We start from the raw sequence: 26,857 nt of genomic DNA on the forward strand, positions 1-26,857 counted from the left end.
CACGGAGCTGTGAGCTTACTGTCGGCTCTGTCTCTGTAGCCGGCTTTCCCGTTCCAATACCCGCAAGCTCTGCGACACTCAGACACCCCCGATCCTTCTGTGACCCTGCGGGACCCGAGGCCACGCTGACCCCGCGTGGGCTTCGCCCCGGTTTAGCCTCTGGAGCGATGTCCCTCAGCGGAACAGACTTTTAAAAGTCCTGATTTTGTGCGCGGTTGCTCCGCCGCTTGCCGGGAGCCGGCCCCTCCCCCCGGGGTCTATCTTCCCGTCGCTTTGGATTCACTTCTCCGCTGGTCCTACCTTTCAGAAAGTGGCTGATTTTCTGTTTCCAGAATTGCTGTTCTTCTTCTCTTCGATCTGCCGATGGATTTTCAGGTGTTTGCAATCTTTAGATAAGCTATCTAGCTGATCTCCGGCTAGCTGAAGCAGTCTCAGCTTGCTACTTCTCCGCCATCTTGACTCCTCCCCTCGGAACTTAGTGTAATCTTTACAAGTTCTCTGCAAATCTAAAGTTATTCCAAAATAAAATGTTTACTTTTGAAAATTCACAAATAAGAGAGGATTATATTATAATTTTTTTCAAAAAGTTTACTTATTTATTTGATACAAGCAGGGACAGCAGCAGGCTGAGGGTGAGGGAGAAACAGGCTCCCCGGGAACCTGATGTGGGGCTCCATTAGGACCTATGTGGAAGGCAATTAAGTAATTAATTCAGTCAATTCAGTCAATTAAGCAATTGACTGAGCCACCCAGGCAACCCATATTAAAATATTTTTTAAAAGATTTTATTTTTAAGTAATCTCTATTTGCTTAAATATTAAGTAGTACTTAAATAGTAAGAAGAAATTACTTAAACAGCCCCTACTAATGTGAGGGCTTGAACTCATGATCCCAAGATTAAGAGTCACATGCTCTACTCAGGGAGCCAGTCAGACACCCCTAAAATATTTCTATGTCTGAGTTAATATCCTTTTAGTTTTCCTTTCAAAGGTGTCCATTTTGCTCCAGTCATGATTTCAAAAGCGATAAGACCCCTTGTTGAGCAAAATATATTCACCTTCTGGCTTCAAATTGCTACTCATCTACTGCCCCCAGCTTGATGAAATGCTCCTCTGTAACGTCTTGTATCCTCAAGTTGGAAAAGCAGAAGTCCATCTTGAAACATCTTTTCGCCAAAAGAGCCAACTGCCATCAAGATTTAATACAGGACAATCCACCTTCTAAACATTCCCAGAGTCTGGTCAGTCTTTTCCTACACACCCGATCTGTGTACTGGCTGCCCCCCACCTGCCCCCTTTATAAAATTCAGAGGACATATCTTCCTAAGTTCCTCTTCGCCCCCTGCAGTTTACTCTTAAAATGTTGACCTGAAAATATTTTAATATGCTCGTCTTTCTCCATTAGCCTTAGCATATTTCAAATGTTTTCAATTTATCTTAGGCTATAAAGCACAATATTCGCAACACAGCCTCCAAAGCCAGAAATAAGTAAAACTTGATTTTTCCCTCCAGCTTCACCCCAGGCCATTTGCATCACAAATCAGAACCATGGCTCCCATCCCTAGTTTCCAAAAAGACTACCCACTTGCTATTCCCTCTTATCCAACTGTCTTCACAATTCCAAGCTCAGGTACATCTTAGGACATTTTAATGTATCTCAATTTGAACGTTACACAGTCAAAGGCATTTCCAGTGTCCACATTATTTCAGGACTGTTCTATGGAATCTTAACTTCTCCAGTGTAACTGTTAATGAAAAGACAACTATCTAAGTACACACATGTTAATTACAGAAGAGTTCATGTACCACGCTATCGTTATTTACTATTTCATATTAGGCCAGTGTCAGTCTGTCTTGCTCACCCCTCTCTCTGCAGGGAAACTGGCTCATAATTGCTCTAAACATGCTTTCAGGTTTGGGCATATCCATGACTGAACAGGTGGAAGACAATTCATACTTCTCTGATGAGATGACGGAATTATGTATTTCTCCCACAGCAGACACAGTAGAGCTGGCGCATGCTGGGGTCATGGCTCATGAGAACAAAAGGACTAACGGTTGAAAAACAAGCAGTGATTAGGACAGCGGCATTGATCAGCCACCGCTTGGAATCACTAAAGAAAGCCAAGTAAATGTAAATGATGGAGGAGAGGGCATAAAATAATAAAAAGGTGGTCACCAAAACAACGATGCTTCTGATGGCTCTCGTCTCAGGGGAGGGTCTGGGGGAGAGACTGTTCCTACGGATGTGTTGGACCCTCTGCTTGTGCCTGTAGAGGACGAAAACCATGGAGCTGCTGGCCAAGGTCATGAGTCCCAAACACAAACTGTCGTGGAAAGATGTCACTGTGGCGTACACTGAGCTTGCGATCTTGGCACTATGCCACCAAGCAGGACAATATCTGAAATCTCTTTTCTTTGTAATATTTTTGTTGCTCCATTGACCAGTCACAAAAATAGGAAAAAACATACTTCCCACCATATGGAGCACCCAGCACAGGGTACAGGAGAGGCCAACGTACTTGGCAGATTTCACTTTAAGCTCTGCCCACCTGGAGTTCCCGGGGTGGATGGTGACAGCCTGGCAGATACTCAGGAGGCAGGTGGAACAAATGGACATGCCTCTGGCTACTCTGTGAACATAGAGAAGGAGGTGGCACTCATGGTAAGTGGCGGAATGTTTCAGCCCTAAAGCTGCCATGGTCTCTGGGACTCCTCTCGAGAGAATGACCAGGCAGTTGGCTGCAGTCAAGTGCCCAATAATCCAATCTGTGGCTCTCAGCTTGCATCCCCTGAAGTAAAGGGACGTGCAATGATACAAGAGCGAGAAGTTCCCCAGGATTCCGACGACTATCTGGAATAGCAAGATCATTCCTATATTCAAGTCCACCGAAGCCATTCCGTCATTTTCCAGAACTCAATATTCAAATTCACAGGCAGGGGGTTCTGCATGAAGACATAAGTTTGGGGCATGAGTTTCATGACATGAAAAAGACATGAGTTTCACAGGAAATAAAATCTCCACTTACCTTTCCTTCTCCCTGAGGCTTAATACTTAAAATATGTTCTCTTTTGGTACAGAGATTTCCCAGTTCGGGTGTTTCTTTTTATAGCGCTTACAGTGTGTGGGTAACTGTCGTAGCTCTACCAATTCTAATTTAATATTCACAAGCCTATGAGTAAGGAACTACTATAACTCTCATTTTATGGGCGAGGAGAATTTAACCATGGGCACTGAAATGATTCCTCTAAATAGCAGGAGGATTGGGATTTGAACGTGGGAAGCCTAGCTGCAATGACCTTAGTGTGTACTACTCTATTCTGCTATGCCAGGTGCCTAGTTATGGGTGCAAGCACACACACACGCACACACCCTTCTCACATTTTAAATTTATTTTCCTATATAAACTTGGTTTGCTAGTTTCCCATTTTTAAATATTTCTTTCATAACCAATATAACCAAGGAGTGAGGATTCAAAGGCCTTAATAAATCATAGGTGTACTGAATAATTTTATGAGCCAATTTGATTTATTTAATGTAGACAAATATTAGGATGGCAGCAGAAAAAGTAATTTCATTTTTTTCCTGAACCCCAAATACAATGGCACCCATAACAGAAATTATTGCCCCAAACTACAGCTAAAATATGGGACATGAAACATATATAGTGACAAAGTATATCAGGGCAGGAAATAAATTAATCCTATAAAGATCACATCACTATTTGTGTATTATTCTAGAATAAACAAACTGAAACTTGAACAGATACTTGATTTGGAAAAGCTATTACAATATAAGACAAACATGCAAAATGGCATTTAAAAAATATTTTATTTATTTATTTGACAGAGAGAGATCACAAGTAGGCAGAGAGGCAGGCAGCGTGAAAGGGGAGAAGCAGGCTTGCCGCTGAGCAGAGAGACCGATGTGGGACTTGATCCCAGGACCTGGGATCATGACCTGAGCTGAAGGCAGAGGCTTTAATCCACTGAGCCACCCAGGCGCCCTGCAAAATGGCATTTGAAGACTTGGAACTTTGAACATTTAATAACTGAAAAGCAAGAGAGGTGAATGGTGAGCTGGTAATAATATTGAAATGATTTTTTAAAAGATTTACTTACTTATTTGAGAGAGAGAGGAAGAAACAATGTGAGCAAGGGGAGGAGCAGAAGGAAAGGGGGACAAGCAGACTCCCCTCTGAGTAGGAGCCTGTCGCAGGGCTGGATCCCAAAACCCTGAGACCACAACCTGAGCCGAAATCAGGAGTTGGATGCTCAACTGACTGAGCCACCCAGGTGCCCATGAAATGATTTTAAACCAGAGAAAAACTACCTTTTTTTTTCCTGATGAGATTATATTTTTAAATTAACTTATCATTTTAAAATTAAAATATAAAAATAAAGTCCTTAATCTTTTGCTCTTTGAACTCCTCTACTACGAAGTTAACTTTTTCTTAAGGAACCTTTCCTAATTTCAGGAAACAAAATTGTCTCACAGATCACTAGATCACCAATATTTTCAGTAGAGACACGTTTACTGTCTCCATTCAGCTTGTCACACTCAAGTTATAGTACAATAAATTTCAGTAATTCCCATTCAGTCACACTTTTCCTGCTGTGAATCAGGTAATTTAACTCTTCCCATCATATTCATTATTACATGCACAGGCCTTTACAGAAATCACAGTATTGCCCCTGAAAATGTCCCTGTGACTCTCACACACTGTACTGAATAGCAGACTAATTCTGAAATTATAATCTTGTAGCATCTTAAAAATCAGACTCTGAAAGCACTTGGATCAAATACCACAAACGCCTTTAAATGACGATTTTGTTAAATTACATTAGCAGCAGTCAGGCATGGATTTAGCAGGCTCTCTCAACGTCAGGACTGTTGGCTCAGACATGCGCACTTACCCAGGTTCCTGCTGCATCTCCTGAGTGTCGAAACTCTGCTCTTGGACTAAACTAGGAGATACTCACAAACTCTTTCCCACTCCCTGGACTGTGAGTCAGGTGTAAAGCAGTGGCCGAAGCATGTGTGGATGGCAGGCAGCCAGAGCTTGAGATATGGGCTAGAATGTTCACCTCCCCAAAGACATGCAATCATCATGTCACCTATAGGGACAGGGACAGATCACGCTTGGGGAGCTGAGAACAGTTCTGAAAAACTTTAATTACCAGCATCTATTAGAAGTTTCTAATGGGCATATCCAAAGGGACCATCAGAGTGTTTGGGAGAAACTCTTCCATTATTCCTGGAAACAGACAGGTCTCACGTGGAAGGAGGAAATGCTCAGGTCTGAGCCACGAAAGCCCAGCAGAAAAGTGCACGTGCCTCATTGGAATCTGTGCTTCCCTGAGAATTTCTTTTATCCCAGTCTAATTCTTTGTTAAACCTCAGATCCCTGAGTACCGCCATCATTTAACTTAGAAGCAGAAATAAAGAATCATACAAAGGACCCAAGAAGGATTTGCTATTTTTAAGGTTTCTAATTAGTGCGATAAGGGGCTAATCATTTTCAATAAATGCAAAAGAAAGAATATGATGTCAATGATTGAGATTTTAAAATATTTGCCCTTAACTTTCTCCAAGTTAAAACAAACTAGCCAGAAAGCCCATACAAAATGGACACTTTCGGGTGCCTGGGTGGCTCAGTGGTTAAACGTCTGCTTTCGGCTCAGGTCCTGATCTCAGGGTCCTGGGATCGAGCCCCACATGGGCCTCTCTGCTCAGTGGGGAGCCTGCTTCCCCCCCTCTCTCTCTGCCTGTCTCTCTGCCTACTTATAATCTCTCTGTCAAATAAATAAATAAAATCTTTTAAAAAATAGCCACACAAAAACTCTAGAAAAGAAAAAATGAGCATGGCTAGCCTTATGAGATATGTTTATTTATGAACAGACTATTAGATCAATGAAGTGAAAAATTCAGAAGTATGCCAAAGTGCAAAAGAAAAGTTAGTAACCAGCAAAAACTACAGTGGGAAGAACATCATTAATGCTTGGCATCTGGGAAATGGGAATTCCTATCGAAACGACAATAAATGAGGGGCACTTGGCGGGCTCAGTCAGAAGAGCGTGCAACTCCTGATCTCCAGGTCATTAGTTTAAGACCCACGCTGGAGGCAGAGATTACTTAAAAAAATAAAATCTTTTTTAAAAATGACAATAAATGGTCATATTCTTTACATCCTATAGCAAGGTAAAGGTCAAGCTAAAGAGAAGTCAATACGGTAAAAAAAAAAATAAAGCATGGTTGAATTCCTTCCTAAGACCTGCTTCTGAGAAGCATCTGACTATAAACCAATGTCTGGCTCATTGTCCTTAATGGAATCGCTCCCTGACAGCTTTGGGCTTGAAAAATGTCCTTGCTGAGTTTTGATGTAAACTTGTTTTGTACGTTCAGAACGGCCAGTGGTGTATCCATCGGCACTATCTGCTTCTTGAGTGGGTTCCAGAGCATCACAACTGGCCCCAGGAACTCCAAGGTAAGAGCTTAAATTAAAATCTCCCCGGTGCCTCTCTAACAAACAGCTGCTTGATCCTGAATATACCAGCAAATGCCACTTTTCCTCCTCTTGTGACTACAAATAAACAGGGAAAAACATCACAAAGAAACATGACTGGGGATTGCAAATAAGATCACACAGTCACCACTTGCTGCACTTTCAATCCTCCCTCATGTGGTGGGTTTGGGATTCGGGATCTGGGCAGCATCTCCATAGTTTTCAAGCTCTTAAGATATAAGCAGTGGGTCCAGCACATTCATAGGAACAACATGTCCCCCCAGAATTTCCCCTGACATGAGGGCTCCCCCAAGCATCCTTGTCTTGGTAAGCACGTTTCTATCTTTAAATGCTCTCTCTTCCACTTTTTCATCTTATTTAGCTCTTTCTGAAAATCCCAGTTGGTGGCCGCTGAACCCACCCGTTATGATCACTTCATGTTTTTCAACAATCAGCCCTTTTGTTCTTGGAGCCATGACCTTACTGTGTCCAGGATCTTCTCTGCATGCTGCAAAAGGAACACACAACTTCCTATAACGTACAATAGCCAAAAACTATTATAAATAGTTTAAACAACGTGTGGTCATTTGAGCACCAACTCCAACTCCTTGCAGAGATGTAAGCAGTGAGTGAGCAGTCACCTAACAAGGCGTGAGCCGCAGATCCAGCCCACAGCACCCTCAGAATTCCACCGGAAACGGAAGAGGAACTAGTAACTTGCCTACTTCATGTTCAGTTATTAAGTGTATACAATGGTACTGAAAATGTGAAAACGGAATTTTATTATTTGCTTGTATTGTTCACAGAAGAACAGACATCTTTATCAGGCGTCTCTGGAAATACTTCTAAACCAGTATTTCGCCAGTACTCCTTACCTGCACTTGAGAGAAAGCATTTAGAAACAGAAAAAAAAAAAAAAAATCGGTTAAAATACCTACTCTTCGAGCTAAAAATACTCTTCCAAAATCACTGAATAGAGATTCTAGGAAACTGAAATTGCAACGATACTTGGTAACTAATGCTGTAAGCAAAATACAGGAGGCCATCCGGCAGCTCTCAAACGCGTTGGAATTTATAATTTATTTTAAGGGGTGTGAATTCCAATATCAAATTTAAAGAGAGAGAAATTAATTTACATGCATAGAGGCAGGAATTTTGGTTCTTTTAAAGGCCTCCGCTCCCGCAGCCCAAGGTCTGGCGCGAAGCCCCGGAAGCGCAGCCCAGCGGAAGCGCAGCCCAGCGACCACGGAGCACGAGTGACAGCCCCGTGAGAAAGAGCCCCGCGGGAAGTCAGTACAAAGCGGCACGTTCCCACAGAGCAGTCCTGCACTTCTCATTCCAGCTCCCACCACCCACACTGAGCACTCGGCTTTTCCTCAATCAAGTTAGGAGTTGTTACTGTCGGCTCGGTCGCCCCACGAGGAGCCCCGGGTCCCCGCGCTGCTCGGTCGCCCTCGCAGGAGGCGCGTCTCCACCACTCGCCAGAGTCTGCACGCGCACCGCACTCAACCTGTCGGACACCGCCGCTTCCGGCCAAAGTCGCCCACCCCGCTCTAACGTTGCACCCAACCGGGCGGCTAAACACACTGGCGGAATTCGGAGGAATCCCAGAGCAGGACCCGAAACCGCCGGGAGGGAGGGACAGACAGACGCGAAAACCGCGGGACTCCGCGCGCTCAGGCCCCGCCCCCGCCCCGCGGCGCACGCGCACGCGCGCTTTCCCGCAGACCCGGAAGCGGATCTCGCGGAGCCACGGGCGCGCTCGGTGAGTGTCGGTTTTTCTGGTTCATGCCGCCGGCGCGCTCCTCAGGCCCCGCCTCCACACCCAGTTTCGGGGGTCGCCTGGTAAGGTTAAAATCCCTGAACCCCCTTCGTCCCTCTCGCTGGGAGCTCGTCCCTATCGCCTGTCGTGGCGTCGCCGTAAGACGTTCCGAGCCCTGTCGCTCGGTGCGGGACCCGGTAGTGTGCCCTCGGTTCCGTTATCGCTCTGAGGCGGGTACGGGCCCCAGCCTTGCCTCCTTCGGATCTTGTTAGACACCTATGGCCCTGCGGGTCGCTTTCCTTCTCAGAACCTTCCCCGGACTCCCCGCTCTGCCCCAACCCCCACCCGCGCCGGTACTGTGGTCCCTCGGGAAGTGGATGCAGGCCCTTACGCTCCGCTCCAGGGAGGGCGGAGAGGCAACCGAAGATGGCGGGGAGGAGGCAGGAATCTGCGGAGTTAGGGGCCACCAGAAAGTTTGGGGAGAAAGAGCGGCAGGGATTGAAACAGGTTGCGTCAGAGCGGGGTCGAAGTGTTGGAATAGCGAGGGAGGGAAGCCGAAGGATGCGCAAACAGAGAGGGAAATGCAGATGGACAAAAAGAGAGAAGAGAAACGAGGACAGAGACATACACAGAGAACAGAACACATAGTGGTCTCGGACAAAGCACGGGACCCAGACCCAGGTGAGTGTTGAATTCACTGGATGTGGGATATTGAGTTGTGAAGTACGGATTTGTGGCTCTGGAGTGAAAATTTGTTGAATTGTTTCAGTTAGGCAGAAGAGAATGAGAGTTGTGAAATCGGGTGTTGAAGGCATCTGCACTTTCTAATTGCATATAAGAGGATTCCATTTGCAGCCCCCGTTAATCTAGAGTGCAGAGGCCTAGCTCAGGCAGTTCCAGGCCATCCTCTTCCCTTCCAGGAAATGGGGGAAGACTTTCTGTAAGCACGTTGTGCTTTTCAAAATGGCCATTATTGACAAAGTTTCTCTTTCCCCCTTTTCCTGTGGCTCATGGCATTCTTTTCTAAATTTGATGTATCTTCACATTTGTTTTAACTTTAATCTCAGAATCCACTGCTTATCTTTTTAGTTTCTAAGTTATTTTCCTTAATTTTTTGTTCAGATTTTGAGTTACATGATTTTCTACTTTACTGTGTAGTGTAATGTTGTTTGAAGTCTGGTAAATACCTTAAGCTGTTTCATTATGTATCCCTTAAGGATGTTGAGAATCTTTTAAAACTCAACATCTAATTTAGCTAGTTAGTTTCATATTCAGCAGTTCCCTTTCCGTAAGTGATTTCATGATTTCATTCCATTTAGTTTCCAACTAAATGGATGTGCCCCTCAAGTCCCATTTGTCTTTTCTGTGCCGATGTTGGGAGTATGGGCTGGACTGATGTGGAACTTTATTCCAGCAGAGCCCATCTGTTTATGATGCAGAGGTTTGCTCAGAGCTCATCTCCACAGGTGACCCTTCTTCATGTTTTTCAGAACTAGTAACTATTTTTAAATGATTTTTTTTTAAAGATTTTTTTTATTTATATATTTGACAGAGATCACAAGTAGGCAGAGAGGCAGACAGAGAGAGAGAGAGAGGAGGAAGCAGGCTCCCCGCTGAGCAGAGAGCCTGATGCGGGACTCGATCCCAGGACCCTGAGATCATGACCTGAGCCGAAGGCAGCGGCTTAACCCACTGAGCCACCCAGGCGCCCAGAACTAGTAACTATTTTTAATTTCAAATACTTTTATTATATTTTTTTTTCTGGAAAAGTGGAAGTAAATTAACTTGGGTTTGATTAAACCCATTAAAGAGAATCTGACCTGGTTCAGGAACATGAAAGGTCATCTGCAATTAGGACAAGTCCTTTCTACTTAAACCTGTCCGGGCTACCATTTCAGAATTTACTTACACCCAGGTCTGCTAACTGCTCCGTGGTTCAGACCTCTTAAGGGCAACGTGGTAAAAGTGTTCCCCCTCAGTGCACCGTCTGTGAAATGGAGATGATAGACCAGGAATTCTGAATCTGAGCTAATAAGATCCCTGAAATGATTTTCAGAACTGGGTGTGTGTGTGTGGGTCCCTGGAGGTTTCTGAGAGAGCGTGCCCAGTTATAGTTAAAGTTTAAAATGTGACCTAGTTCTCCAGAAATAATGAACACCACTAAGAAAGAGGCAGGAGCATAGTCCCAGAGACAGAGGCATGCGCCTCTCAGCTCCTACCCCTTTCTGTATCATAACTATCTTAAATTTGACTGTGTCATCTCTTGATATTAAACCCTCTTATAGCTTCCATCACTATCAGGACAAAAATCTAAACTCTTAGTATTGCTACCAGGGAGGAGCTCTGGAGCTGGGGTGGTCTTTAAGATTGGGAGTTGGTGCAGCTTGATGGAATGCACAGGCTTCTGTATCCTGCATCAACCACTCATTGGATGCAGCTGCCTAGGGAGGAGCCAAGAACTTGAATGAGGCAGTTCCTTTGGCCAAGTGCCAAGGGGACAAAGGACAGTGCAGTTGCAGTAGAATGTGTGGGTTTCAGCAGAAGGGGAGGACTTTCTGAAGACATACGTGAAATAAGGCACTTGTTGCCCTCCGTATGGGAGTTATCATCTCTGCCTCCCTCCTGTTGCAGTCAGCAGCAAAGGACTGTCCTTCCTCCACATGAAGGTTCTCCCAGTATGTATGTTACAGCAGAGGAAGGGGTTATTTTGACTCTGTGCATTAAACAACATACTTTTTGTCACACAGAATAACCTTATCTGAGAAAGAAGCCCAGAAGAGGGAAAAAAGGAGGAATGTCTCTTTCCCAGGTAAAAGTCATATATTTTTAGTTGTTTTTTCTCCTGCCTAAAATGTTTACTCTCACTTTGTCCCAGTTTTCTCTCATCTCCATGAAGATTCCATCTCACTGTGACCCCGTGATATGGAACTTGGGAAGAGGCTCCTTTTAGGTGGTCAGCCTGGGAAGGATTTTCTGTGCAGGCATGGACTGGAGAAAGAGAGTAGGCTCTGTGGTGTCAGTGAGGTTGGACATTAAAGATTCCTCAGAGACCCCTTCTGGATGCCCTTTCAGCTCGTAGAAATCAAGCTTAAAGAGATTACATATGTAAGTGATGTATTAATGTGCACAAATACCTGAGAAACTCTGGAAAAGGAGACTGATGGGGGATATTTGCTTTTTCTAATTTTATAAATGTCATCGGACGTTAAACAAGAAAATCAGTGTATTTCTGACTCCAAAATACTAATACTTTGAAAGAGAATGGGAAGTTCAAAGTAGGAAATAAGGAACAGAGAGAGTGTCTTTTAAATTAACATAATTAATTTTAAAATGTAGAATCAACCCATTTGTCTAACAGTGAATGTTCTTTAAATTATTCATTGCACACCCATCTCATAAAGACCATGAGGTCTTTATGGAACACTCAAGGTCTTTGCAACTCTCACACAGCAGATCTTTTAGGAAAAAATATTTACGGTTTAGTGAAGACATAAGAGCAGAACCTTCTATCATTAGAGAGTCTGGGGCTAAATTTTTATTTTACTAATTTTTTTTTAAGATTTTTATTTATTTATTTGAAAGACAGAGATCACAAGTAGGCAGAGTCAGGGAGAGAGAGAAGAGGAAGCAGGCTCCCCGCTGAGCAGAGAGCCTGATGCGGGGCTTGATCCCAGGACCCTGAGATCATGACCCGAGCTGAAGGCAGAGATTTTAACCCACTGAGCCACCCAGGCGCCCCCTTTCTTTACTAATTGTTGTTAAATGTTGTTTTTTTGTTTGTCTGTTTTTTTAAGATTTTTATTTATTTATTTATTTGACAGACGGAGATCACAAGTAGGCAGAGAGAGAGGAAGGGAAGCAGGCTCCCCGCTGAGCAGAGAACCTGATGTGAGGCTTGATCCCAGGACCCTGGGATCATGACCTGAGCTGAAGGCAGAGGCTTTAACCCATTGAGCCACCCAGGCGCCCAGTATTCTCTTTAGTAACTATTATAAAAACCTTATAAAAATGCATTCATATACTATAATTTATATACTACAATGATTTGAGAACATATTCTTCAGTAAATGTTTAATTATAATATTTTATTTTGCAAATTTAAATATTTACATACCCTATGTCTGGAGTTGTTTTCATGTTAGTAAATAGATAACTGCTTTTTTAGAGCCTCAGACCATCCTCTAAATGAAGATACATCAATCCTTTATGATATCTTACTGTTACAATGAATGCCTGCTTCTGAGCAGGCTGACTTGACTACAGGTAATCTAAGGGTATCTCCTGATTGTATATCTTAAGTATGATTATCAGGTTAACCTGGTAATGATGGTGTTCCTGAGGAGGCCAGACATTCCACTTACTAAGTAAGGATTTTAAGTCAACTGTCTTAAACTAACTGAGCTAAAGGAAGCCATGGAAGAGAACTAAGAAGTAGGACAACAATGTTTCGACAAATGGAAAATATTAATAAAGGGACAGAAATTATGGTAAAGGGATAGAATACAAATTCTGGAGCTAAAAAGTACAATCACCAAAACTGAAAATTCACTAGAGGGTTCAGTACCAGACTGACAAGAAGAATAAAGAATCGGTGAACTTGGGCGCCTGAGTGGCTCAGTTAAGCGTCTGCCAGGATCCTGAGATCAGGCCCCACATCAGGCTCCCCACTCTGTGGGAAGCCTGCTTCTCCCTCTCCCACTCCCCCTGCTTGTGTTTCCTCTCTCACTGTGTCTCTTCCTGTCAAATAAATAAAATCTTCAAAAAATAAAAATTTTAAAAAAGAACATAAAGGGAGATTGTATAGGAGCAGTTGTCATATGCTATTAAAGCTAAGTTAATATCAACGAAATTCAAATATTCTATATGTAACTGCAATCCCCAGGGTAACCATTCAGAAAATAACTTAAAACTATGCAGAAAAATAACAAAAGCAATCAAAATGGTTTGCACATGGGGTGCTTGGGTGGCTCAGTCGTTAGGCATCTGCCCTTGGCTCAGGTCATCTCGGGGTCCTGGGATCGAGCCCTGCATCGGGCTCCCTGCTTGGTGGGAGGCCTGCTCCTCCTCCTCCTACTCCCCCTGTTTATGTTCCTTCTCTCACTGTCTCTCTCTTGTCTTTGTCAAATAAACAAAGTCTTTTTAAAAAAAAAAAAGGTATGTATGCACAGACACAATGTAAATTGATTAAACTCTTCAATAAAAGACAAAGGAGTTAATTTTTAAAAAGTAATTTCACTCTAGGGGCACCTGCACTCAGTGGGATAAAGCCTCTGCCTTCAGCTCAGGTCATGATCCCAGAGTCGGGATCAAGCCCCACGTTGGGCTCTCTGCTCAGTGGGGAGCCTGCTTCCCTTCCCCTCTCTCTGCCTGCCTCTCTGCCTACTTGTGATCTCTCTCTGTCAAATAAATAAAATCTTTTGAAAAAATAATAATTTCACTCTGTATCTACAAAAGGCTCACTTTAGATACACAAATAGATGGAAAGTGAAAGGATAGAAAAGATACTCCATGCAAATAGTGATGAAAGCTAGCAATACAAATAGATCAAATAGACAAAGTTGTTTAATTGTTACCAGAGAAGTTGAAGAACATTACATTTTGAAGAAGGGTAAATCCATAAAGAAGATAAAATAACCGCGAACAATATGTACATAACAACAAAGCCTTTGCTTTTTTTTTTTTTTTAAAGATTTTATTTATTTATCAGAGAGAGAGAGGGGGAGAGAGCGAGCACAGGCAGACAGAATGACAGGCAGAGGCAGAGGGAGAAGCAGGCTCCCCGCCGAGCAAGGAGCCTGATGTGGGACTCGATCCCAGCACGCTGGGATCATGACCTGAGCCGAAGGCAGCTGCTTAACCAACTGAGCCACCCAGGCGTCCCGCCTTTGCTTTTTTGAAGCAAAAATTGAGCAAAATAGTTGGAGACCTCAATACTCCCCTTGTAATAATGGCTAGAACAATCAAACATAGTATCAGTAAGGAAATAAAGGATTGACCAACTAGACTTAGAAGACGTCTACAGAACACTCCAACAAAAACAATGCACTAAAAAATTAGGAATAGAAGGGAACTTGCTCATTCTGAAAAAAAGGTATTACTAAATTCTAAAATTCCACAGCTAACATTATACTCATTGGTGAAAGGCTGAAAACTTATACCCTAATACCAAGAACAAATAAGGGTGCCCCATTTTGTCACCACACTTTAACATTGTACTGAAGTTCTACCCAGAGAAAAGAGAGGGGAAAAATGTGTCAGAATTGGAAAAGAATTCAGCCTACTCTATTCACAGAATACATAATCTTACATTTAGAAATAAAGAATCCTCAAAGGAAGAGATAATAAATTCATTGAAGTTACAGAACACAATATCAACACTCACAATTCAGTTGTATTTGTGTATACTTGCAATCAGCAAATTGAAAGTAAGTAAACAGTACTATTTACAAGAGCATCAAAACAAATGGGAATAAGTTTAACCAAGGAAGTGGAAGATTTAAGCACAACAAAAACTACAAAGATGTAGTTAAAAATTAAAACCTAGGGGCACCTGGGTGGCTCCAGTGGTTAAAGCCTCTGCCTTCGGCTCAGGTCATGATCCCAGGGTCCTGGGATCGAGCCTCACATCAGGCTCTCTGCTGGGCAGGGAGCCTGCCTCCTCCTCCTCCTCTCTCTCTCTCTCTGCCTGCCTCTCTGCCTACTTGTGATCTGTCTGTCAAATAAATAAAAATCTTAAAAAAAAAAAGATTTAGAACCTAAATAAATGTCAAGCTAGCCTGTGTTTGTGGATTGGAAGACATTAAAATGGCAGTGCTCCCCAAAGTTAGATAAAGAGTAATGCAATACCCAGCAAAATCTCAACAGCCTTTTTTAAAAGCACAAATCTGAAACCTGATTCTAAAACTCAGTCGATTTGGTAAGGACCCCAAATAACCAAAATTAACATGAGAAAGAACAAAGTTGGAAGACCTAGAATTCCCAACATCAAACCATACTACAAATCTTTTTTTTTTAACAAGTCTTCTTTTTTTTTTTTTTAAGTTTTTATTTATTTATTTGATAGAGAGTGAGATCACAAGTAGGCAGAGAGGTGGGAGGCCGGGGTTGGGGGGGGAGGAGCAGACTCCCTGCTAAGCAGAGAGCACGATGTGGGGCTCGATCCCAGGACCCTGAGATCATGACCTGAGCTAAAGGCAGAGGCTTAACCTACTGAGCCACCCAGGCGCCCCCATACTATAAATCTTGAGTAATCAAAAGTGTAACTCCAGCAGAGGCTAGAAATACGGATCAAAGTGACAGAACTGAGCATCCGCAAATAAACCCATACATCTGTAGTCAATTCCTTTTTTACAGGGGTGCCAAAAACACTCAGTAGAAAAAGAATATTAAGTGGTGCTGGCACAGCTGGATATCCATGTGAGAAAGAATAAAGTGAAACTACCTTATACCATATAAATAATTTAGAATTAATCAAAGACTCTGTAAGAGCTAAAACTTTAAAACTTCTGGATGAAAACAGAGGTAAAGCTTCATGACCTTGGGGTTGGCAGTGGATCTAATACATGATACCAAAAACAAAAGAGAGAAAGATAAATTGGTCATCATCAAAATTAATGTTTGTGCATTAAAGGACATTATCACATATGTGAAACATAACCTACCAGATGAGAGGAAATAATTTGCAAATCATGTATCTCGTAAGGGTCTAGAACCTAGGATATACGAAGAACTTCTACAACTCAATAACCCAAATAAAAAGAATCCAATTTAAGAAATGGTCAGAGGACTTTAACAGACACTTCTCCATAGCAGATAAACAGCTGAAACAGGCCACTGAAGAGAGGTTCAGTGAAATCAGTCATTAGTGAAATCCAGTCAAAACCGCAATGAGATACCATTTCACACCCACTAGGATGAGTACAGTAACACAAAATGTTGGTAAAGATGTGGAGAAATTAGAATCATGACACATTCTGTTAAAATGTATAAGTTGCTGTTGGAAACAGCATGGCAGATTCTTGAAAAATTAAACCATGCGACCCAGGAATTCTGTTCCTAGGTATATAACCAAAAGAACTGAAAACAGGTATCCAGACACCTACTTGTACTTGAAAGTTCACAGCAACATTATTAACATTAGCCAAAGGTGATGATCAAAGGCCCATCAGTAGACAGTGAATACAGTCTAGTCCAATGATGGAATAGTATTCAGCTATAAAAAAGCGATGTACTGGTATGTACAACATCATGCACGAACCTGAACATTATTCCAAGTGAAAGGAGCCAGATGCAGAAAAGTCACACTTTATACCATTCCATTTACAAATACGAAAATCCCAAACTAGGTAAATCCATAGAGACAACGCATTAATGGTTGCCAGCAACTGGAGAAGAAAGGGCCAATAGGAAGCACCTGCTTAATGGGTAAAGGGTTTCCGTTGGGAACAATAAAAATATTTTTTATCTCGACTGAGGTGATGTTTGTTCAACACTATAAATATACTAAATGCCACCAAATGGTACTTTAAAACGGCTAATTTTATGTTGTTTCATTTAAGAAAATCAGAGAACTATAACTTGCTTAGAATCCTCTTACACAGATCGGTCGGAATACTCAGCCCAGTCATGTCACCTTTACACATCTCTGCTGCTTTTACTTTGTGTCAGAATCAGAACACTCTGCCTGTCCGCTTGGTGAGATGTGTTTTCATTTCAGGGACACCTGACCTTCAGGGATGTGGCCATTGAATTCTCTCAGGAGGAGTGGGAGTGCCTGGACCCTGCCCAGAGGGCCTTGTACAGGGACGTGATGGTGGAGAACTACCGGAACCTAGTCTCCCTGGGTGAGGAAAGTTTCCCTCCAGAATTTGATAGTTCATTTTGTATGTCTTTGCATTTTTTCTTGAGAGGCCCTGACTTGACTATGAGTTTCAATCCCTGTTCTTAAGGGAGTGACGGAAGCGCTTTTGATAGAGAATGGAAAGGCTTCGTAATGTCAAGTGGACTCTACTGTCCCTTCTCTTCAGAAGTTTCGCGTTGGTGCTTCATTTGGCAATTGCAGAACATCAGTTGTCAGAAAACCTTACGGTGAATTTTTTAAAAATACCTGATTCTGTGGTCTTACCCTCGTGCTTTTGACTCAGTAGTTCTTGGAAGAGAGCTAGATACCTGCACACGTAAAATAACCCCGAAGCATTCAGGAGGAGGCAGTCCGTTGACTAGTTTTTTAAATACTTTCTACACCCACGTCTAATGAATACCCTCTGTTCTCCACTGAATGAAGAGCCAGGAATATGTTCTGGAAGAGCAAAGCATCTCAGGTTCTTTTTCTTTATAATTTGAAGTCTCTTGAGCTGAATATATCCATTTTGGATCAAGGGGAAGAGCCGTAGACTGTGGAAAGTGAAGAGCAAACGGGAAATGCAGACATGTGGGAATGTATTAGGATGGGAACACATGTAAGAGCTCAGATGGGTGGAGTAAGCTGCTCCGTTAAATACTGTCTGGGGAAAATCTATGGGAAAATAAAAGTTTCTTATGAACTTTCAAAGGAAATCCTCTGCACTCCCATTGTCATGACCTGTAACACTCTGCCCTGGCCCCTCTGACCATATTGGTGCCATTGTTTGAGAGGGACCAAGATGGCTGTCCCTGAGGAGTCTTTGCCCTTGATTTCTCTTGGTTCTCAATCCATACAGATCAGAGCTGAGGCCTCCGTAGTGCTGACCCTAAGGCCTACTCAATTGCCATTAACATTTTTATATCCTTGGGAGAACATCTCAGCAAACAGAATGGCTGCCTTTCCTTTGTATCTGGGGCTCCATGAGACTTCATGGAGCTGTGTCAAGCCCTCTCTGCCTGTTCAGGCCCCTCACCCATTTCTTCAGTTCTCATTTTGTTCTCATTCATGTTTATAAAGAAGTGCTTCTTGAAGCCACCAGATAGAATGTCAGCATGTCCCAGGACACCGAGATGGAAGGTATCAGGAGATCCTGAGTGATCTGGGCCTCTAGTTTGTCCTAGCTTTTGTGCAGTTTAACAGTGCTTCCCGAGGGTGGTGACAGCGTAGATCAGACATAATACGTTCATCTCCTTTGAGCCAGCAATAAGAGAGTCATCTCACCCTCCCTCTTGGCCCCTGCAAACATGGATCTCTTTACTGTCTTCATAGTTTTGCCTTTCCCAGAATGTCATAAAGTTGGAATCAAACGGGATATATAGCCTTTTCAGATTGTCGTGCATTTACGTTTCCTCCATGTCTTTTCCTGGCTTGACAGCTCCTTTCTTTTTAGTGCTGAATAGTATTTCCGTTGTCTGAGTGGGCCACAGGTTATTTCTCCATTCGTCTACTGAGAGGCACCTTGGTGGCTTTCAGGTTTGGGCGATTACAGATAAAGCTGCTATGAACATTCATATGCAGGGGTTTTTGGTGTGTTGTTTGGCTTTTATAGCCCTTTTTGGTTTTTGTAGAACTTCATTCCTTTTTGTCGCCACGTAATATTCCATGCACGAATCCCACATCTTGTTTATCCATCCATGCGTTGCTGGCCATTTGCGTCGTTTCTGCCTTATGGCTGTTATGAGTAATGCTGCTGTAAACAGTTTTGCACAAGTTTTTATGGAGACATACAGTTCTCATTTCTCTTCAGCATATAGCTAAGAGTGGAACTGCTGGGCCATACAGTAGTTTTCTTTAATCTTTTGGAGAGCCACCAGACTATTTTCCAAAGCAGCTGCCCCATTTTACATTCCCACCAGGGATGTATGAACATTCCAGGTACTCCACATCCTTACCAACACTTGTAATCTGTTTCCTTGATTATAGCCATCCTAGGGATGTGGAGTTGTATCTTACTCCGGTTTTGATTTGCATTTCCCTAATGACTAATGGTGTTAGACATCTTTTTGTGTGCTTATTGGGCGTCTTTCTATGGTTTTTGAAATGTCTGTTTAGATTCTTTGTCCATTTTAAAATTGGATTGTCTTTTTGTTGAGTCTAAAGAGTTCTTTATATATTCTAGATGCAAATACCTTATCAGATATATGATTGGCAAATATTTTCTCCCATTCTGGGGGTTCTCTTTTGACTTTGTTGAAGGCTGAGTTTTAAAGGCTAAAGGAGAGGATAATCTTTATTGAAGTTTTGTTTGTAAACTAGTGTTTACAATAACAATCTGAAAATGGATTTTCATGACTGGGAGGACTTGAGGTTATATGCTGAAAATTTCTCAAATCTTAACTTGCCAGGATAAAAGGCACTTAGGCACATTTGGGAGCGCTTTTGTTTCAACTTAGGTCATTTCCACTGTAGCCTATGAGAGCGGTGTTCACACAATATGCATGTGGGTCGCGACACCCACAGTGCTCCCCTTGCCCCCACCCCCCGCCACTGCTGCTCTTTACTGGTCACATTTTTCCTGTTTCAACATTCTCTTCCTGTTTACAAAAGTAAATTTCAATATATAAGATTATATTACCTATTCTGATCGAGACAGAAATGTTTCACTACTGACAATGTTGGTCTAGAGGACACAGAGTCTTCATTCTACAAGGAAGCCACCTCCCATTAACCCTCTGAGAAGATGATGGTGTCTTAGTTGATCCTTTTCCTAGTATTGTCTGTCTAATAAAGTACAACTAAAATCTCTCTCTTTCCTAGGCCATCCTGGCTTTTTAGGGTCCCTGGCCCCTTTGCATTCATTAGGTGGAAGTCACGATGTGGATAATTCCAAAAAGTGAAAATCTAAAACTAGATGTAGTTTAAATACAGCATAGCTTACTGAGATTTCTAGTTAGCCTTTCTGTAGGAAAAACCTGTATCATTGCTTAAATGTTTACTGCATTCCTGGTATATGGAAAGCACCATATTGATTATCTATTTGTTTTTCGTTTAAAAATTCAAAAAAAAAAAAAAAGTGCGGCAGCAGTTTGTTTTGCTTTGTTTTTTTTTGTTTGTTTGTTTTTTTTTTTTAAAGAGAGTGAGCGAGCATGTGTGTACTGGTGAGAGTGGTGGTGGAGGGAGGGAAGGGAAGAGAATCTTAAGCAGACTCTACACCTGGCACAGAGCCTGACAGGGGGCTTGATCTCACGACCCTAAGGTCATGACCTAAATTGAAACCAAGAGTCAGACACAACATACCGAGCCACTCAGGCACCCCAGCAGCAGGTCTTTTTTTTTTTTTAAGATTTTATTTATTTATTTGACAGAGGGAGATCACAAGTAGGCATAGAGGCAGGCAGAGAGAGAGGAGGAAGCAGGCTTCCCACTGAGCAGAGAGCCTGATGTGGGGCTCGATCCCAGGACCCTGAGATCATGACCTGAGCTGGAGGCAGAGGCTTTAACCCACTGAGCCACCAGGCATCCAATTTTTAATTTTTGTTTTTAAGTGTTTGCTACACGCACCGTGGGGCTCAAACTCAACAATCCTAAGGTAAAGAGTCGCATGCTCTGCCAGCTAGCCAACCAGGCGCTCATCTTTTTTCTTTTTTTCTCCTAAACCTTTTGATCCCCTTCACCCATTTCTGCTACTATCCTGTCACCCTCCTGCCTCTGGCCACTGTCAGTATACTCTGTATCTCAAAGGGTTGTTGTTGGTTAAGAGTTCACATATAAGACAGATCATAGAAGATATTGGTCTTTTTGGCTGACTTATTCCACTTAGCGTAATGTCCTCAAGGTCCATCCATGTTATCACAAGTGGCAAGATTCTCTTCTTTTTTTTAGACTGGATAACACTGTATTTACCCATTCACCCATCAGTGGACACTTAGATTATTTCCATATCACAGATATTGTGAACAGCGCTGCAGCGAACATCGGAATGCATGTATCTTTTTGAATTCGTGTTTTGTTTTCTTCAGATAAATAAGAGGAATTGGTGGATCATACAGTAATTCTATTTTTCATTTTTTTAGGAACAACTGTACTGTTTTCCATACTGGCTACACCAATTTAGACTCCCACTAACAGTGCACAAATTCTCCATCCCCTCACCAACACTGGTTATTTCTTGTCTTTTTGATACCTGCCATTCTGAGGAGCTTAACGTGGTATCTCACTGTGGCTCTGATTTGCATTTCCCTGATGATGATTAATCTTGAGTGCTTCTCTTGGTCCTGTTGGCCATCTGGATGTATTTGTTGGAAAATATCTATTCAGATCTTTTGCTCATTTTAAAAATTGGGTTATTTGGGGGCTTTTTTGCTGTTATTTTGGGTTATTAGCCCCTAATAAGATACATGACTTGCTAATATTTTCTCCCATTCAGTAGGTTACCTTTTCATTTTGTTGATGGTTTCCTTGCCTGTGCAGAAATTTTCTGGTTTGATGCAAGTTCCACTTATTTTTGCTTTTGTTGATTTTTGTATCAAGAGTGAAAAAAAATTATTGCCCAGATTTGTGTCAAGGAGCTTATTACCAGGTGCCTGGGTGGCTCAGTGGGTTAAGCCGCTGCCTTCGGCTCAGGTCATGATCTCAGGGTCCTGGGATCGAGTCCCGCATCGGGCTCTCTGCTCAGCAGGGAGCCTGCTTCCCTCTCTCTCTCTCTCTGCTTGCCTCTCTCTCCGTCTACTTGTGATCTCTCTCTGTCAAATAAATAAAATCTTTAAAAAAAAAAAAAAAGGAGCTTATTACCCTCTATCTTTTCTTCCAGGAGTTTTATGGATTCAGGTGTTAGGTTCAAGTCTTTAATCTCTTTTGGTTTAGTTGTTGTGTATGGTATCAGATAGTGGCCCAGCTCCATTCTTTTGCATGTGGCGGTCCAGTTTTCCCAATACTGTTTATTGAAGAGACTGCCCTTTCCCTGTTGTATATTCACGTCTCCTTTGTCGTAAATTAATTGACCACGTGTGGGGTTTATTTCTGGGTTCTTCTGTTGATCTCTGTGTCTGTTTTTATGCTAATACCGTATTGTTTTCATTACCACAGCTTTGTAATGAAGGAGTGTGAAATCAGGGAACATGATGCCTCTAACTTTGTTCTTCTTTCTCAAGATGCATTCACTGTTTGGGATCTTTTGTGGTTCCATACAGATTGTAGGATTTTTCTATTTTGTGTCCCAGGTTTTTACGTGGACATAAATTTTCAACTTAGCTGTGTAAATACCAAGGAGTTTGACTGCTGGATCCTCTTTAAGAGTATATTTAATTCTGTGAGAAATTACAGGCTGTCTTCCAGAGGGGATACCATTTTGCATTCCCTCCAGCAGTGACCTAGAGTTCCTGTTCCACATCCTCAGTGGTATATTAGGTGTTACAGTGTTCTGGATTTTGGCCATTCGTAACTGTGTATTGGTATCTCAGTTTTTTGTTTTTTGTTTTTTAAGATTTTATTTATTTGACAGAGAGAGAGATCATAAGTAGGCAGAGGGAGCAGGGTACACAGGCTCCCTGCCAAGCAGAGAGCCTGATGCAGGGCTCGATCCCAGGACCTTGGAATCGTGACCTGAGCCAAAGGCAGAGGCTTTCACCCACTGAGCCACTCAGGCGCCCCATGTATCTCATTATTTTAACAAACATTTTCCTTAGTTAAATATATGACATTCTTTAAACTGAGAACATTTTATATGTTGTGAACATACTTTTAAGTTACTGCTTTAGTCCCAGAAATACCATTCAATTGACTTACCTTAGCTTTTTGTATAAGATACATTATTTTTTCACTATATATACGTAGTTTTCTGAAAATAACTTTAAATTTTATTTTCACTACTTTTTTTTGCTACAAATTATTTACTCTAATATTCTTGTTTAGATTCATCATGTACATCCTTGTATATTAATAATATTTAAATATCTAATTTTACTTAAGGAAATGAAGTTTTTTTTACATTCCTTGGTTTCCTTATTACTCCTGCTTCTGATGTTTGTGTTTCCCAGAAAATTTCTTAAGCTCCTGAAATGACGTATTTCAGTTAACCCACCTGGTCCTTGTTGACACACATCCCATTGCTGTCCTATTTTCCTGTTAAATTGACTACTTACGTTGCTAACCACAACCGTGCACATAGACCTCTGTCATGGACCACAGTGACACTGCCAAAAATGGTTTCTCTGTTTAAATACTGCTGTTCACACTGTCCTTCTAAAGGACATATTACCACAGATGTGCAAGCACAAGCACTACTCCCACTTCTGGTACTCCTTGTGCTTCATTCTTGGTTTTCTGAACCCAAATCCTGGCCTTGGCTCAGACTTTTCATTGATCTAAACAACTGTACCGGTATCTCCTGGTATATTAATTATGAGGCCAGAGCACCTCAGTTTCCACAGGACCCACCCCTCCCCACACGGCATTACCTACGTAAGGAAAGAGCCCTATTCATACACAGCACAGCCTGCTCACTACAGCAGCGTGATCTGGTGCTTAATAATAATGTGTGGGAATATGATGAAAGAAAAAAGATACTTTAAGAAATCTGTATTACAGTTAAACAACTGATAAATCTAGCAAGTTAAGTAACCAGTTACACAAAATAATAGTCTCTGGAATTCTAAAGAATTCTTTCCCAAGAACTAAAAGAAAAAATTTACATTCCATAAGGAATACACAGTAGGAGAAATGAAAGATACATTGAGAATCACTGAATTACGAAATACTGGGTTCAGATAAACACACTTTTATAAAGATTAAGAATTAGGGAAGACAGAAATCTGTTATGATCTCATGTACAGTTACAGAATAGCCAGTATATAGATCAGCTCCCTAATCATGAAGTATCAAGTACCCAGGTATATCGCCAAAAAATATGTATAGTATATAATAGTATGTTTAGAAAATTTATCTTAAGATCAGAAAATATTAATATGGAAAAATTTATAAAAAGAATCTTAAAACCATTATATATTACAATAGTATTTGTATATTATGACAGTGCTTGAAGACTGTGCTTGAGAAACTTCCTTTGTTCATGATAAGTACTTTTTAATGTAATTATGTAATTCAGCATACAATAATTACCCTCCAACTCTCTTTGGTAGGAAGCCTTTCTGCTGGATTTGCAATCAAGAAATTATCACCAAAAGAGGACATTAATAAAGGAGAATCATACCACTTAGTGATATTGGAGGGAAATGAAAGCCAAGGCATCAAGGATTTTGATCTCAAGGAAGTCTGGGAAAATATGCATGAGTTTAAGAGTCAGTGGAGATACGATGCAAGAAATTACAAAGAAGTGCCTTTGACACATAACAAAAATCTCTCTCATAGAAAAGATCAACAGCTTAATAAATCCTCAATTACTTTTCCTCCAAAGCAGAGTACTTCTGTAGGAAATCATACATACCAATATCTCATGCATGGTGAGCCATTTGTAAGGCATTTGTTAAAACTGGAAAATAACATAAGTGTTTCTGGAAACTGGTACACAGACTGTTTGGAAAACAGAACTGGGTTATGTTTACACACACACCTGGCTGAACTGCAGAGATTTCAGACTGAGGGAAAAATGTATGAACGTAATCAAGTTGAGAAATCTTTCAACAATGGTTCCTCTGTTCCACCACTTCAAAGAACTCCTTCTAGTATCAAAAACATTTGGAATAAATATAGGAAGATTTTAAAATATCCTTTGTTACCTGCACAATACAGAAGAGCACACACTAGGGGAAAATCTTACAAATGTAATGACTGTGGGAAGGCTTTTAGCAAAAGCTCAAACCTCATGAGTCATGAGAGAATTCACTCAGGACAGAGACCTTACAAATGTAATGAATGTGGCAAAGCCTTTACAGAGCGCTCACATCTTACTCAACATAAGAAAATCCATACTGGAGAGAAACCTTACAAATGTAAGGAGTGTGGCAAAGCCTTTAACCAATGTTCAAACCTCACTAGGCATCAGAGAATCCATACAGGAGAGAAACCATATAAATGTGACATATGTGGCAAGGTCTGTAGTCAAAATTCAAACCTTGCAAATCATCAGAGAATGCATACTGGAGAGAAACCTTACAAATGTAATGAGTGTGGTAAGGCTTTTATCCAACGGTCACACCTTTGGAGTCATGAGAGAATTCATACTGGTGAGAAACCTTACAAATGTAATGAATGCAGCAAAGCCTTTGCTGAACGTTCAAGCCTTACTCAACATAAGAAAATCCATACTGGAGAGAAACCTTACAAATGTAAGGAGTGTGGCAAAGCTTTTAAGCAGTGCTCACACCTCATTAGACATCAGAATACACATCCTGGAGAGAAACCACACAAATGTGATGTTTGTGGCAAAGCTTTTATCCAAAGTTCTAGCCTTCTAGAACATCAGAGAATTCATACAGGAGAAAAACCTTATAAATGTAGTAAATGTGATAAGGCTTTTATCAGACGGTCACACCTATGGGGCCATGAGAGAACTCATACTGGAGAGAAACCTTACACATGTATTGAGTGTGGTAAAGCCTTTGCTGAGCGTTCAAATCTTACTCAACATAGAAAAATCCATACTGGAGAGAAACCTTACAAATGTAATGTGTGTGACAAAGCTTTTACCCAATTTGCAAACCTTACCAGGCATCAGAAAATACACACTGGCGAGAAACCACACAAATGTGATGTGTGTGACAAGGCTTTTATCCAAAGTTCAAGCCTTATGGAACATCAGAGAATTCATACAGGAGAAAAACCTTATAAATGTAACAAATGTGATAAGGCTTTTATTAAACGTTCTCATCTTTGGGGTCATGAGAGAACTCATACTGGAGAGAAACCTTATAAATGTAATGAGTGTGGCAAAGCCTTCACAGAGCGTTCACATCTTACTCAGCATAAGAAAATCCATACCGGAGAGAAACCTTATAAATGTAGTGAGTGTGGCAAAGCTTTTACCCAGTTTGCAAAACTTACTAGGCATCAGAAAATACATAGTGAAAAGAAACATTATAAATCTAGTATGTGTGGCGGTGGTTTTATTCAAAACTCAAGCTTTGGGGATCATCAAAGAACTCACAATAGAAGGAAACCTTACAAATAAAATGATTAAGCAAGTGTTCAAGCCTTATTCAACATCAGAGATTCCATATCATGGAGAGGAACCATATGAAACTAATGTATGTGGCAAAACTTTTAACCAGGGGCTTACATCTCACTTGACATCATAATATAAATCTCTAAAAGAAAGCACACAGATGTATGGCAAGGCTTATCCAAAGTTTCTACCTTGTGGAATATAACTGTTATAGACAGAAACCTTACAAATATAATGAGTGTGATCAGCTTTATAAAAAATGTACAGCTTTGGGGGGGGCACATAAAATAAGTGGGATTAAGAGGGACAAATTTCCAGTGATTAAAAAAAAAAAAGTACAACGTTGTGGTTATGAAAGAATTCATATGAGATGGAAACCATACAAATGTGTCAAGGTCTTTACCTCAGGAAATACCAAAAAATTCATACTGGACAGAAACATTACAAATGTAATTAAAGTGATCATTTGTTTAGCCAGTTCTCTCAATGGACTAAAATAAGAAAATTCATACTACAGGGGAAGTAGGCCTACTTTGAGGATTAACCAATCTTAGATATTAAATTCCACAGAAAATTTAAATTATTTAAAACCTAATGAGATGATAGGTATCAACAGAACAAGGGTATCTG

The 26,857-nt window shown here is 41.4% G+C and overlaps 2 protein-coding genes across 3 annotated transcripts; one reads left to right on the forward strand and one right to left on the reverse strand.

Moving 5' to 3' along the window:
• Positions 1-1,556: 1,556 nt before the first annotated feature.
• LOC101671744 (vomeronasal type-1 receptor 2) lies at positions 1,557-2,935 on the reverse strand. The gene has a single exon (XM_004779913.2). The coding sequence runs from the start codon at positions 2,896-2,898 to the stop codon at positions 1,978-1,980; it is 921 nt and encodes a 306-aa protein (XP_004779970.1). The 5' UTR covers positions 2,899-2,935; the 3' UTR covers positions 1,557-1,977.
• An 8,148-nt stretch (positions 2,936-11,083) lies between these two features.
• Positions 11,084-26,248, forward strand: LOC101672037 (zinc finger protein 677). 2 transcript variants are annotated; one of them, XM_045077387.1, is made up of 4 exons: positions 11,084-11,372; positions 16,984-17,110; positions 17,216-17,354; positions 24,246-24,519. In XM_045077387.1, exons 1-4 carry the CDS (start codon positions 11,328-11,330, stop codon positions 24,298-24,300), a joined length of 366 nt encoding a protein of 121 aa, XP_044933322.1. In that variant the 5' UTR covers positions 11,084-11,327; the 3' UTR covers positions 24,301-24,519. The 2 variants fall into 2 exon arrangements, with proteins under 2 accessions (XP_044933322.1, XP_044933321.1); XM_045077386.1 differs by lacking the exon at positions 17,216-17,354 and having other exon boundaries at positions 24,246-26,248.
• The last annotated feature ends 609 nt before the right edge of the window (positions 26,249-26,857 follow it).

The sequence above is a fragment of the Mustela putorius genome, unplaced genomic scaffold (assembly GCF_011764305.1).
Source record: "Mustela putorius furo isolate JIRA1106 unplaced genomic scaffold, ASM1176430v1.1 tig00000196_pilon_pilon_pilon, whole genome shotgun sequence".
In the NCBI taxonomy this organism is placed as follows: Eukaryota; Metazoa; Chordata; class Mammalia; order Carnivora; family Mustelidae; genus Mustela; species Mustela putorius.

Excerpts from the sequence above, each read along its gene's own strand:
- LOC101671744 (XM_004779913.2), bottom strand. The coding sequence starts at position 2,898 with ATGGCTTCGGTGGACTTGAATATAGGAATGATCTTGCTATTCCAGATA.
- LOC101672037 (XM_045077386.1), top strand. The coding sequence starts at position 11,328 with ATGCCCTTTCAGCTCGTAGAAATCAAGCTTAAAGAGATTACATAT. Across the intron at positions 11,373-16,983 it reads AGCTTAAAGAGATTACATAT|GGACACCTGACCTTCAGGGA; the intron begins GTAAGTGATGTA and ends TTTTCATTTCAG. Across the intron at positions 17,111-24,245 it reads CCGGAACCTAGTCTCCCTGG|GAAGCCTTTCTGCTGGATTT; the intron begins GTGAGGAAAGTT and ends TCTCTTTGGTAG.